At 44.5% G+C, this 14,392-nt stretch overlaps 1 protein-coding gene across 4 annotated transcripts in view; it reads left to right on the forward strand.

The window, feature by feature from the left end:
• The window catches only part of LOC110505721 (protein Daple), a 111,321-nt gene that overhangs the window by 83,862 nt on the left and 13,067 nt on the right, over positions 1 to 14,392 (forward strand). For all 4 annotated transcript variants that reach the window (XM_036962396.1, XM_021585116.2, XM_036962394.1 and 1 more), the window contains 10 exons: positions 6 to 283; positions 2,228 to 2,371; positions 2,988 to 3,174; positions 3,454 to 3,599; positions 3,704 to 3,793; positions 4,686 to 4,966; positions 8,941 to 9,144; positions 10,404 to 10,469; positions 10,632 to 10,700; positions 10,920 to 11,167. In XM_036962396.1, coding sequence (XP_036818291.1) covers positions 6 to 283; positions 2,228 to 2,371; positions 2,988 to 3,174; positions 3,454 to 3,599; positions 3,704 to 3,793; positions 4,686 to 4,966; positions 8,941 to 9,144; positions 10,404 to 10,469; positions 10,632 to 10,700; positions 10,920 to 11,167 — 1,713 coding nt within the window. The remainder of the gene's footprint in view (positions 1 to 5; positions 284 to 2,227; positions 2,372 to 2,987; positions 3,175 to 3,453; positions 3,600 to 3,703; positions 3,794 to 4,685; positions 4,967 to 8,940; positions 9,145 to 10,403; positions 10,470 to 10,631; positions 10,701 to 10,919; positions 11,168 to 14,392) is intronic.

Here is a 14,392-nt window from a genome sequence, read left to right on the forward strand (position 1 = left end):
GTTAGGTGGAGAACTCCACCCTCAACTGCCAGAGTGCATCTCTCATGGCCCAGAATGCCGTACTGCAGGGCCAGGTGGGGGCTCTGGAGAGCGAGTCGGAGGCGTGGCAGCGGCAGCGGGAGGAAGCGTGGGTGGGTAGGGAGGGCGTGCTGCAGGACCACGAGCGCTTGCTGAGTGTTCACGAGAGACAGGCGGCGGAGTACGAGCAGCTCATCACCCAACACACCGCCCTGAAGGGCAACCAGAGAGCTCTGGAAAAGGAGCACCATGCACTGGAGAACAAGTGGGCCACACACAGAACACACATACATACACACACTCAAGGGTTACACAAACCACTAGGCACAAACCACTGGGCACACACATTTATTTATATACACTACCGTTCAAAAGTTTGGGGTCACGTAGAAATGAGTGGGAGGCCCCGGTGCACAACTGAGCAAGAGGACAAGTACTCTAAACTTAGTGTCTAGTTTGAGGAACAGACGCCTCACAAGTCCTCAACTGGCAGCTTCATTAAATAGTACCCACAAAACACCAGTCTCAACGTCAACAGTGAAGAGGCAACTCTGGGATGCTGGGCAAAAGGATAAAAAAGGCAATAAATCAAGAATAAATCCTTTTCGTTACATTTATTTACACCTCACACACTAAGTGATTGCACACATATGGGTCAGACTGAAATGGGTCACACACACACTAGTGGTTTCAGATATCACCCTCTTCTATGGAAACTGTTCTCTTGTCTGCACACTTTGTCTGCACACACCCTTGTTTTTCCACCGTCCCTCCTGTACTGGAAAGATTATCCTATAGAGCCCCACAGTGGTGGAGTCATAATACCCATAAAACCTAGCGGTCAAACAGGCAACTGGTGCCAATCGTTTTTCCACCATTAATTTTTCCCATGGGGAATTTTAGAAACACTTAATATAAGGGCTGCGTTTTGTGTAGGCTTACTCTGGCGTATTACAAGATGACTTTTATCAATATATTCAGCTCTATTTACTCTCAGATTCGAAAATGCAAAACTACAAATCACTGCAAGCACCTGCATGTAATCTGTAGCTGACACCTTTTCTTAACAGGTATTGTGTCTATTTAAAACTTGCACAAGACTGTTCACAGAATTGTCCATTTTAAAGACATTTAGACAATTTATTCATTACTACATTTAGCTAACATTAGATAGTTAATCCAGATATTCTTACCTTAGACTTGATTCAGCAGTCTCGTCCAAATCATCATGGTATTTGTAGTTCTTTATGATAGCCAACATTAGCAGCTAATTAGCGTTTCATTTTGGGGGGGTAAATACATGCAAATATATTGATAAAAGTCACCTTGTCCTAGAGAGATTTACATGGTTATCAAAACATCATGACAGGGTAAGCCTACACAAAATACAGCTCTTATATTAAGTGTTTCTAAAATTCCCTATGGGAAAAATGAATGGTGGAAAAGCGATTGGAACCATTTTCCTGTTTGAACGCTAGGTTTTATGGGTATTATGACTCATACTGTGGTACACTATTGTGAACCTTACCGTAAGTTCAGTTTAAATGGAGTGATGTGAGAGGCACTGTGGACTGGCTGGCTGATCTGGCTGACTAATAATCTCTCCTCCTACCCTTCTTTCCTTAATGAACAATGGAGTAAGGGCCTGGGGTTGAGGCCCATGGATTAGAAGAGTCTGCCTGCTGTACCGTCAAGGGCCTAATCAGCTGGAATGTTAGCTGGTCCATATGTGCCTCAAAGCCCTTGGTTGTGTTTTCGTTAGGGCACGCTGTAGCCAAATGTTTTTTAACAGAACTAAAATTAGTGGTTATTGGACAGGTTGTGGTAGTCCCTCCCTGTTTCGGTCAGAGTTTTTCTTCATTTGGTGAAAATGAATGAAACGACCCTGATGGGATAGCCAAGGTCTGTGATCATGGCAGCTCTTAGAACAAACCACCACCACGTCACAGGCGCTCAATATCTCATGACTTTTCCAACCAACTCTTGTCCAATCTAACATTGCTATTGTTGTTTCTTTCTTATTGAGTGTAAAGAGGTTAGGTGGTTTGGTGATCATTAGGAATATATAAGGGATGGGATCACCATGGCCTATTTTAGATGTAACACAACACACAACCTGGGGACAGTTAACTGGGCACCATATATCTGTTTATGTGACTGCTGTAGAGGTTCTATCTTTGACCCAGTCTCCGTGTCTCTGTCTGTGCAGGTACATAGTGCTGCTGAAGCAGAAAGATGCCATGGAGGCAGTAGAGTCCACCCTTCAGAAGGAGAGGGAGAGTGTAAGAGAGGAGATCCACAAAAATGCGCTGATTCTGGGGGAGAACCAGAGTCTGAGGGGGGAGTTGGACCGGTGAGCTCAGTCAGCACAGCAGCACCTCTATACAACCACACCTACTAACTCCAGCTTTACAAACGTCACCATATGGGAGAGAATGAAGATAGCCTAGTGGTTAAGAGCATTGGGCCAGCAACTGAAAGGTCACTGGTTTGAATCCACAAAGCCGGCTGGGTGAAGAAATGTGCACTTGAGCAAGGCACATTATTCTAATTGATGCTCTAAGTCGCTCTGAATAAGAGTGTGCTAAATGACTAAAATGTAGAGAACCGTGTTTCCAATGGAAAATATGAGTGCAGCAGAAAAACTGGTAGAGTACAGCCTGACGCTGGTACCCTCTGGTGGTTACATACTGTAATGGCTGACTTTCTCCTTATTTTGCTCCGTATTCACACACTACCATGTGTCATGTAACACTACAATCAGATAAAACTCTTGTTGCCAAGTGGAAAGGCCTGTGAATGGGCTGAAACAATCAGTGTGGCTGAACTCAACGCAAAAATCAAACAAAATTAACTACCTACAAAACTGACGATCTGATCCTAAAATTAGGCTTTTGAAGAGTGATTTATTTTGCAAAGCACCAGGACCTCATATGTCTCTTCATACTGTCTCTTGACATACCGTGTAGGTTGACCCAGACTCACTCCCAACTGTGTGCGGAGTATGACGGGCTGCAGGTGCAGACCAAGGAGTTGAAGACCCGACTGAACAGAGCTCAGCTGGAGGTGAACCGCTGGCAAGCCAGATACAACTCGATGAAGGAGCAGCACCAGGGCCTGGACATCTCCATGACCAAGCTGGACAACCACTGTGAGGTACACAGACCACTGACACTCGGGGACTGAAATCAGCTACTGCACATACAGCGTTTATGCTTTAGAGACTTGAAAGTGCAGTTTTGTCCAGAAGTAGGCTTAATTTGTGTCCTAATCTTTAATATACAACTTCATCTGGGTCAGTGTTACCATTGACTTAAACCATATGAAATGTTTAGTGCGTTTCTAAAGTTGAATATAATGCAATTGAATTGTAGTGACACATGTATATGCTGCAGTTTTAGCAACAGTGTGTATCTCTATGTGTTCTGTCTCCAGCTGCTGACCCGTCTGAAGGGGAACCTGGAGGAGGAGAACCACCACTTACTGAGTCAGATCCAGATGTTGAGCCAACAGAACCAGACCCTGCTGGAGAGAACCATGGAGAGCAAGGAGCTCTACCACGAAGAGCAGAAACAGTACATGTAAGTAGGTGTGTGTGTGTGTGTGTGCACATGCAGGTATATAGAGGAAAGTCATTTTGATAATTGAATGTCACAAATAAATCTAACAACTCCTGTGTTTCCAGTGACAAGTTGAACTTGCTCCGGAGCCAGAAGGAGAAACTGGAGGAGAAGATCATGGATCAGTACAAGTTTTATGATCCATCTCCTAAAAAGTTAGTACGGTTACATTTTGATTTGCTAATAATGTAGCTTAGTCAATGAACTATGAATAGGATGACACATGGCTCCATTAGCAAGCCCTAGAGCCCAGAGTTTTTCCTGGTCAGGTCACATGGTCAGTAAACCCTCCTGCCCAATTGTCCTGTATGCCTATAGCCTACCTTAGCTGTCCTCGTGCTCTCACAGTTTGGATAGAACGTTTGTGCTGCATAAAACCTGTCTATTAATGCCAAATACAATCAGTCCACCATCAAAACAATAGCTTACTATGGATTGTTTCATTATGTAGACAATCAAAACAATAGCTTACTATGGATTGTTTCATTATGTAGACAATGTAGTCTAGCCTATCTATAGCTTCTGTATTTACAGTATTTAGCAGATATTTTTTTTATATTGCACATTGGAACTTGGACTCCACGCTGCCAGGGTGATCTTTCTCATCACTCGTAGGCTTACCAGTGTTCACAGAAGGGGAGGTCGCTCTCATGAGTGCCGCTGGGCCTCTGGTAGTCATCAGCTTGGTTTTCTGGGAGAGGAGGAGGAGGAGGAGGGCTGGCACTATTCTTGAGAGGTGGAAGAAAAGGAGGAACAAGGCAGGACTGTGGGTACTGCTGGCAGGGCTGGGGAAAGGAATGGGGGTACTGAACAGGAGGGGGTTATGTCATTGCCAGGCCAGGGCAGTGAGGTCTCTGACGGGACTGGCAGGCTGCTAGTGCTGCATCAGTAGGCCGACTAGCTTCCACCTGCCATGGTGTTTCGTCTGTCGAGGATGAGGTGGTAGCTTTGCTGCAGGGGTTTCCACTACGCCAGTGTGACCTATGGGCTGATGTTAGATGGATGTCTCAGTGTAACTGTGATTTCCTTTTTGTCTGTGTCTGTCAGGAGGAACCATTGGGCCGGGGCCAAGGCTCTGGCCAAACTCATCAAGCCCAAGAACAGACAGGACAGCTCCAGGGAGAGGGTGCGGAGCGCCCCTGACATTCCCCTGCCCGAACCTCCCACCTTGGACTTCCCTGACATCCCCCCCACGCCTCCCCTTCCACTGCCCCCCCGCCAGTCCTGCCTCAGCCTGGACTCTGTATGGAACCACTCTCTGGAGGAGAACCACCTTGGACAGGGACACTTCCCTGCCCTCACCCCCACCCCCACATACTCCAGCAGAGGTAAGACAGACAGAGGGGATGTCTACTCATCCATGGTAGTTCTATCCCTGAATAATGGAAGTTGCCCCAGTCCTCTTTTTTTCCACAAGGGGTAGCTGTAAACTAGCTACACAAAATCTAAAATGTTTTCCCCCTCAAACTCATCTTGCCTTTGTTTTTTTGACGTCTGTTCTTCATTCTCTACTAGTTCAATGGGGATCTGTTGCATGACTAAACATTTTAATAGTTTATCTCGTCATCTTTGTTGGGCAATTTCGGGCCCTGTTCATTTATATAATGCAGGCAGTTAACTACTTTCACTCAATCTCTTTCTCCCTCTTCTCTTTGTCATTGTATGTAAAACATAACCCCCTCCTGTTCAGTACCCCCATTCCTTGCCCCAGCACTGCCAGCAGTACCCACAGTCCTGCCAGCAGTACCCCCTGTCACTGCAGCCAAGCGGTTTGGCTTTCTGAGGACAAGGAGCCAGGAGAAGGTTCCCAAGACGCCTCCCTCACAACGTTCTCACTCTAGACGCCTTCGCTTCTGGTCCTCCTCTGACATCCCCACCTGCACCACCGAGTCTCTCCCTCCCATCATTGGACAGTTCTAACACCACCATCTTCACTCATTCCTCTTTATAACACCACCATCTTCACTCATTCCTATTTATAACACCCCCATCTTCACTCATTCCTCTTTATTACACCACCATCTTCACTCATTCCTCTTTATTACACCACCATCTTCACTCATTCCTCTTTATTACACCACCATCTTCACTCATTCCTCTTTATAACACCACCATCTTCACTCATTCCTCTTCATAACACCACCATCTTCACTCATTCCTCTTTATTACACCACCATCTTCACTCATTCCTCTTCATAACACCACCATCTTCACTCATTCCTCTTTATTACACCACCATCTTCACTCATTCCTCTTTATTACATCACCATCTTCACTCATTCCTCTTCATAACACCACCATCTTCACTCATTCCTCTTTATAACACCACCATCTTCACTCATTCCTCTTTATAACACCACCATCTTCACTCATTCCTCTTCATAACACCACCATCTTCACTCATTGCTCCTCATTTAACCCCTTCTTTTATCTGTAACATTTTTACTTTTTGGCCCTCTGTCATTATTTCCTTACAGAAAACAGATATCTTAATGCACACATACAGACTTATCAAGCTTTCCTCCCATCACAACATACACTGTCTCTCTCTCGCACACACACACACACTGAACTGAACAGGCTAGTTTGAGGCCTCCAGCCTCACACCAGGCACTCCACTCTGGGTAGACCCTGCAGTAAGTAGCCTTGTTTTGGATTGGAGCCCCCCCCCCTTACTGCAGCCAGCCAGCAGCTTTGCCTACTTCTGTGAGAATGAGATATCTGTGTGTCACCTGATATGTTTAATCATGTAAAGTGGGCAACTGGGAAGAGTGATGCCTACCATCCCAATAAAGGCAGTTCATATGTCTGCTCTGTCTCTTAGTCTGGCAGCCAGTATCAATCCCATGTTCCACATGGATGGAGGAATGTTGCGAGGAGAATTACTTGATGGGGCAATCTGCAATATTTACTGCTGTTCAAAGGATTTCTGCTTTTCCCCCCCAGAGTGATATAAATACCACTTAGGGAGTGATTGAGTGTTTAGGTTGCCTGTTAAGCGTTAGCCTGTGTTGCATTGGTGATAATGACTGCCTCCAGCTAGCACTATACTCTCCCTGACTCTCCTTGTCTCCCACCCAAACACCACAATCTCACATCTTCCTTTATTCCATATCCTGTACTCTTGTGTGCCGTGTGTCTGTCACTCTCTGCCATGCTTTTTTTTTACCATCACCATCCATCTCTTTTCCCTCCATACCATTCTTGTCATCCCCTCGCTCAGCCCACCTTAATGACAATGGCTGTGCTAAAATACAGAATAACTGTTCTATTGGATCTATTGATGTCTGCGACTACTAAACATGGTACGCTTTGAATCAATGACCAATCTCATGCTTGACTGAGGGAGCAGGGAAGGGAATCAAAGGCTTTGGCCAGCCATTAGCCTACCAGACACCCTACTGACTGAGGCACTGCTGTCTGTTACCGTATCAACGCACTCTCTCTTTTAAAAAATGTATTTCACCTTTATTTAACCAGGTAGGCTAGTAGAGAATAAGTTCTCATTTACAACTGCGACCTGGCCAAGAATAACGCAAAGCAGTTCGACACATACAACAACACACATGGAATAAACAAAACATAGTCAATACTACAGTTGAAGAAAATCTATATACAGTGTGTGCAAATTAGGTAAGATAAGGGCAAGGCAATAAATAGGTCATAAATAGGTCATGGTGGCAAAGTAATTACAATATACCAATTAGACACTGGAGTGATTGATGTGCAGAAGATGAATGTGCAATTAGAGATACTGGGGTGCAAAGGAGCAAGATAAATAAATACATAAATACAGTATGGGGATGAGTTAGTTGGATGGGCTATGTACAGGTGCAATGATCGGTAAGCTGCTCTTACAGCTGGTGAGGGAGATATGAGTCTCCTGCTTCAGTGATTTTTTTGAAGTTTGTTTCAGTCATTGGCAGCATAGAACTGGAAGGAAAGGTGGCCAAAGGAGGAATTGGCTTTGGGGGTGACTAGTGAGATATACCTGCTGGAGCGCGTGCTACGGGTGGGTGCTTCTATGATGACCAGTGAGCTAAGGCGGGGCTTTACTTAGCAGAGACTTGTAGATGACCTGGAGCCAGTGGGTTTGGCGGCGAGTATGAAGCGAGTGCCAGCCAACGAGAGTGTACAGGTCGCAGTGGTGGGTAGTATATGGGGCTTTGGTGACAAAACGGATGGCACTGTGGTGGACTGCATCCAGTTTGCTGAGTAGAGTGTTGGAGGCTATCTTGTAAATGACATCGCCGAAGTCGGGGATCGGTAGGATGGTCAGCTTTACGAGGGTATGTTTGGCAGCAAGAGTGAAGGATGCTTTGTTGAAAAATAGATGTAATTTTGGATTGGAGATGCTTAATGTGAGTCTGGAAGGAGAGTTTACAGTCTAACCAGACAGCTAGTTATTCGTAGTTGTCCACATATTCTAAGTCAGAACCGTCCAGAGTAGTGATGCTGGATGGGTGGGCAGGTGCGGGCAGCGACCGGTTGAAGAGCATGCATTTAGTTTTACTTGCATTTAAGAGCAGTTGGAGGCCACGGAAGGAGTGTTGTATGGCATTGAAGCTCGTCTGGAGGTTAGTTTACACAGCGTCCAAAGAAGGGCCAGAAGTTTCCAGAATGGTGTCGTCTGCGTAGAGGTGGATCAGAGAATCACCAGCAGCAAGTGTGACATCATTGATGTATACAGAGAAGAGAGTCAGCCCAAGAATTGAACCCTGTGGCACACCCATAGGGACTGCCAGAGGTCCGGATAACAGTCCCTCCGATTTGACACACTGAACTTTATCAGAGAAGTAGTTGGTGTTCTTTCTCTCTCTTCTGAGATCGAATCAGACAGGAAACTGCCAAGGCCTTCACTTCCTGTTGAAGTAGAACTGTCAGTGTTCTATTCTGTCTCAGCAGGCCAAGGTTCAGCCTGAATAACTAAAATTGGATTTAGCCTATTATTCTTTCGTTATGACTAATCGGATAGCAACATTGGTAGGTCCAAAATGCCTCTGAAAACCATTGGTGTACGTACCTTGTCATTTGGAAAGGTCTGACTGAAGAAGTGATAATTGAGACTACTGTATATCAGTGTACCGTAGTAAACACGCCAAAGGCCAGGAGTCAACTTGTTCCCTTAGAAAGCTTTTGATGACGGTAACCCTTCTCTGCTTTAACAAATGTATAGTCCACCTGCCCTAACTGTGTCCACTGTCCAGCAGCCTCCAGCTCAAATGCATCTGCTGTGTCCAGAATGGGGTTTGTTTGGAAGGATGTGGTACCATCATAGATACTCTGTTGTTTGTTTCCCTAGCACTAAACGACAGTGGAGTGTCCAAAGGCAGGGAGCTGTTCCGTGCTTCAGGGGGCAGCAGTGAGGGTGTGAATGGCACTGAGGAGCTGTATGCCAGACGGAGAGGTGTGGAGCTAGGGGGGGCTGCTGCTCACTCTATCCCCGCCAAACACAACTCCACCTCAGGCCTGACACCCAGCTCCAGGCCTGGACGCAGGCCCAAAGGTACAGTGGGCCCAATGCCCATGCACTGCCATCTTCAATGACCATGACATAGTATAGGCCCGCATTATGTCCGTTCCCAACAAATTTGCTTCAGTCTCTACTTAAAGTCATTAACCAGGTTTCCATACACAGTTTTGTGGCAGATTTGGCAAGTTTGCAATTTTACTGCAACCGATTTTGTAACAAAACCATTGCGAGAGTTGAAAATGCGATGGAAACACATTGAACTTCTGCTTTAATGCCCCTTGTTCTCTGTAACCATTACCCAGGTTGTTGCTGTAAATGAGAATGTGTTCTCATTTACCTGCTAAAATAAGGGTTAAATAAATGTTATTCAGTACATGGAAACTTCATCACAAAAGTGATTTGTATGTGCACTACGTATTCACGCACAGCATTTTATCTGCAACAAGTCAGTTTGATGGAAACCCCTTTGGTGGGGAAATGCGCATCTTTTTTAAATATTTGCATGACATTCTGTCGCCAATTGGATAGAAACCTAGCTAGTGTTCTAGAATAACACCAAACAGGTGACTTAAATCCCTAATCCCCCAGAATGCATTGTTTACACAGTGCTGAAAAATCTGGCTGACAATCAGTGTTCAGTGCTTTCTAATGGAATAATTCTGCTGTCCTCAGTCAATAATCACAGTCGCGGTCTAATGGAAAGTTTGTTTACTTTGCTTGAAACCTTCTGGTCGAATCTCAGAACCTTGTCCCATCAACTGGGGAATAGATACACAAACACTTACAGGAAGGAGCCTTGTGGTTTTAGGCTACATCATCTTGCAGAGCCAGTTTCTACATGATATTATACAGGAGCAACATTTGGATTCAGTATATAGATACTAAGTCGACTGTCTATAGTTTATCTATAGGCTGTCATATAGGGTTGAAGCGTGTGGAGAGACATAAGCTTATGGCTATGCTCATGTAAAATGAAATTTACGAGCTATACTTGAAATACAGGTGGATCACTTCCTACTGTGTTTAAATACGTTTTAGTTTTTTTCCTACAGCTTGGAGATTACCCTTAATCGCCCTTTACACTACCTGACCTTTCAGTCTGCACACTTTCAGTTGTAAAGTGGGACAGGAACAGTTTAATAAGAGACGTTGGTGCAATGATGTGGTAAAGTTGTGGGGAAATGTCTGTTAAGACCAATGACTCATAACACGTACCTTAATCGCTCTATAAATGTGTGATGACGTGAATGAGTAACTCTCACTTCCCCATTTCCTGTCTGTGTCCTCTGCAGCTTTCATCTATGAGGACGACTCTCGGGTTCACTCCCCTGATGCTCATCTTGTCCATGGAAACGCAGGTAAAGAACAAGGATGATCAATACATGTTCAGATGGCTCTGTGTCCCTCTCACTAGGTTTCTTTCATTCTTGCTCAATCTCTTTTTTTCTTATTCATTCTTTCTCTCCCTTACCTCTCTGACCATAGTGAAAATGTAGTCCCCACCATTTCTTTCTCTGCAGGTTATCGACCAGGCTCTGCTGAGCTCAGTCGCAACACCTCCAACAGCAACTCCCCTGTCAACTGCAAAGGTACAACCAGCATCTATTCCTATCTGCAAACCCTGAAAAGTACCTATTCAATAGATGTTTTTATTTTTAACAATCTTTGCTTTCTATACCAGACTTGATGTTACACTAAGCATATCTCCAACCGCTATTTTAGCCTGCTTTTTGGTACTATCCCCAACTACGGACTTAATGAAGTCATTTTCGGCAGTTATCTATCTCTACCTCCCTCTGTCCATCCAGATTCCCTGGAGCACCTGCAGGACCGTTCTGCCAGTCTGTCCAGTGATGACGTAGTGGGCCTTAGTCACGACGTGTCCCACTCCCTGACCCTCCCCTGGAGCGCCATTGTCCCTTACGACACACACGCCCACACCCCGGTCCAGAGGAGTGCACCCCGGCCTGGCAGCCACCGGACCTCCTCCCCTGGCAGCGAGATGGTCACCTTGGAAGAGTTCCTGGAAGAGAGCAACACCCTGTCACCACCCACTGTAAGCATTGACACACACATATGTGCCAACCACTGTAAGCATAGAGAGATAATGTGTCATGGGGAGATGGATAAAGGGTTTGGGATGTGGGGGTACTAGCTTAGTATGGCTAAACATAATCATCAATAACTGGAAGATCTGGCACATACTATGCCATAAAGTGATGTATGGGGGATTTGGCATGAATTGCATTGTGGATATAGCCAGTAGTTTTATTTGACATATATTCTGGGTTGCTAAATTTCACCAGCCACTAGAAGCATACAGTGTCATACGGAAATGGATGAAGGCGGTTTGGCTTCTTATGGCCAAATCTCATGTTTTAAATTATGATGTGCAATCATTTAGTCTAGGTTGGCTGAATTATTTAACTATCTCCCAAAAAGAGCCTCTAAAATATGAATGGTCTGAACTAAGTTTGTTTTTTACATCTGCAAATGAGGAATACTGAGGAGGTTTTTCTCTTTAAGTCCCCAGTTTCAGATATAAGGTAAGGTCTAGTTCTGTGGTGAGTGATGCTATGTAAAGCACGTTTTTGAGAGAGCGAGAGCACTCATCCTAGAATATCCAAGGCCTGAGGTAGTAGATCCATCCACCAAACTACCAGGTGTGAAACAGGGAAGGGACTCAGGGGGTATGCTAATTTTGTATAGAGCAGACCTAACTCTATTAAATTAATCTAAACAGGAACATTTTAAATTTGGCAAAGAATTCAAAAGGAAATGAGAGAAATGTCCTCCTGTGTGCTACCTATAGCATATCCCTCTACTAGAATGCCCATACTTCAACGAAGAGATCTTCTCCATCCTAGATGGGGAAATCCAATCATTTCCAGGCCCAGGGTCATGTACTAGTCTGTGGCGACCTAAACGCTAGAACTGGACAAGAACCTGACACCCTCCACACACAGGGGGACAAACACCTACCTGCAGGTCATTCCCTCCCCCATATGCCCCCCTAGGCACAACTACGACAACACAATCAACAACTCCTGAGGCTCTGTCGCACACTGGTTATGTGCATAGTTAATGGTAGGCTTCGGAGGGATTCCTACGGTAGGTACACCTATAGCTCATCTCTTGGCAGTAGTACCGTAGACTACTTTATCACTGAGCTCAACCCAGAGACTGTGTTCAGTCAACCCTTTACACTCTGACACCTCTATCAGATCACAGCAAAATCACAGTCTTCTGGAACAGAGCAATAACTCATCAAAGCCATAGGAACTGAATATATTAAATGGTATAGATGGAAGGAAAGTAGTGTGGAAAAATACCGAAAAACAATCAGGCAACAACACATTCAATCCCTTTTAGACAACTTCCTGGACAAAATGTTTTACTGTAATAGTGAAGGTGTAAACTTAGAACAGTAGAAAGCCTAAACAGTATGTTTGATCTCTCAGACAACCTAAGAAAATGAACAATGACAAATGGTTTGTGACGTATGCAAAACCCTAAAAGAAATTGAGAAACTTATCCAACCAAAAACATAGAGACCCTGAACCTGAGCCTACGCTTTCACTATGGTGAATCACTAAAACAATACTTCTATGCCATCAAAAGAAACATCAAATTTGACATACCAATTAGGATCTGGCTAAAAATACTTGAATCAGTTATGGAACCCAATGCCCGTTATGGTTGTGAGGTCTGGTGTTCGCTCACCAACCAAGAATTCACTAATTGGGACAAACACCAAATTAAGACTGCATGCAGAATTCTGCAAAAATATCCTCTGTGTACAACGTAAAACACCAAATAATGTATGCAGAGCAGAGTTGGACCAATACCCGCTAATGATCAAAATCCAGAAAATAACCATTAAATTCTATAACCACCTAAAAGGAAGCTAATTCCAAACCTTCCGTAACAAAGCCATCACCTACAGAGAGTTGAACCTGGAGAAGAGTCCCCTAAGCAAGCTAGTCCTGGGGCTCTGTACACAAACAGACCCCACAGAGCCCCAGGACAGCAACACAATTAGACCCAACCAAATCATGAGAAAAAATAAATAAATACTTGACACATTGGAAAGAATTAACAAAAAATCTGCACAAACTAGAATGCTATTTGGCCCTAAACAGAGAGTACACAGTAGCAGAATACCTAACCACTGACTGACCCAAAATTAGGGAAATATTTGACTATGTATAGACTCAGTGAGCATAGCCTTGCTATTGAGAAAGCCCTTTGCCTTGACAGCTTTGCACACTCTTGTCATTCTCTCAACCAGCGTCATGAGGTAGTACTGGAAAGCATTTCAATTAACAGGTGTGCCTTGTTTAAAGTTAATTTGTGGAATGTCTTTCCTGAATGCGTTTGAGCCAATCAGTTGTGTTGGGACAAGGTAGGGGTGGTATACAGAAGATGGGCCTATTTGGTAAAAGCAAGAACAGCTCAATTAAGCAAAGAGAAATGACAGACCATCATTACTTTAAGACATGAAGGTCAGTCAATCTTGAACATTTCAAGGACTTTGAAAGTTTTTGCAACTGCGCTTTAAGAAACTATCAAGTGCTATGATGTAACTGGCTCTCATGAGGACTCTGCTGCAGAGGAGAAGTTCATTAGCGTTACCGGCCTCAGAAATTGCAGCCCAAATAAATGCTTCAGAGTTCAAGTAGCAGACACATCTCAACATCAACTGTTCAGAGGCCTTCATGGTTGGATTGCTGTAAAGAAACCACTACTAAAGGATACCAATAATAAGAAGAGACTTGTTTGGGCCAAGAAACACGAGCAATGGACATTTGACCAGTGGAAATCTTTTCTTTGGTCGAATGAGTCCAAATTTGAGATTTTTGGTTGCAACTGCCGTGTCTTTGTGAGAAGCAGAGTAGGTGAATGGATGATCTCCATGTGTGGTTGCCACCATGAAGCATGGACGAGGTGTGATGGTGCTGTCTGTGATTTATTTAGAATTCAAGGCACACTTAACCAGCATGGCTACCACAGCATTCCGCAGCGTTACGCTATCCCATCTGGGTTGGGCTTAGTAGGACTATCATTTGTTTTTCAACAGGACAATGACCCAACACACCTCCAGGTTGTGTAAGGGCTATTTGATCAAGAAGGAGAGTGATGGAGTGCTGCATCAGATGACCTGGCCTCCACAATCACCCAACCTCAACCCAATTGAGATGGTTTGGGATGAGTTGGACAGCAGAGTGAAGGAAAAGCAGCCAACAAGTGCTCAGCATATGTGGAAACTCCTTCAAGACTG

Source organism: Oncorhynchus mykiss, chromosome 25 (genome assembly GCF_013265735.2).
Source record: "Oncorhynchus mykiss isolate Arlee chromosome 25, USDA_OmykA_1.1, whole genome shotgun sequence".
NCBI lineage: Eukaryota > Metazoa > Chordata > Actinopteri > Salmoniformes > Salmonidae > Oncorhynchus > Oncorhynchus mykiss.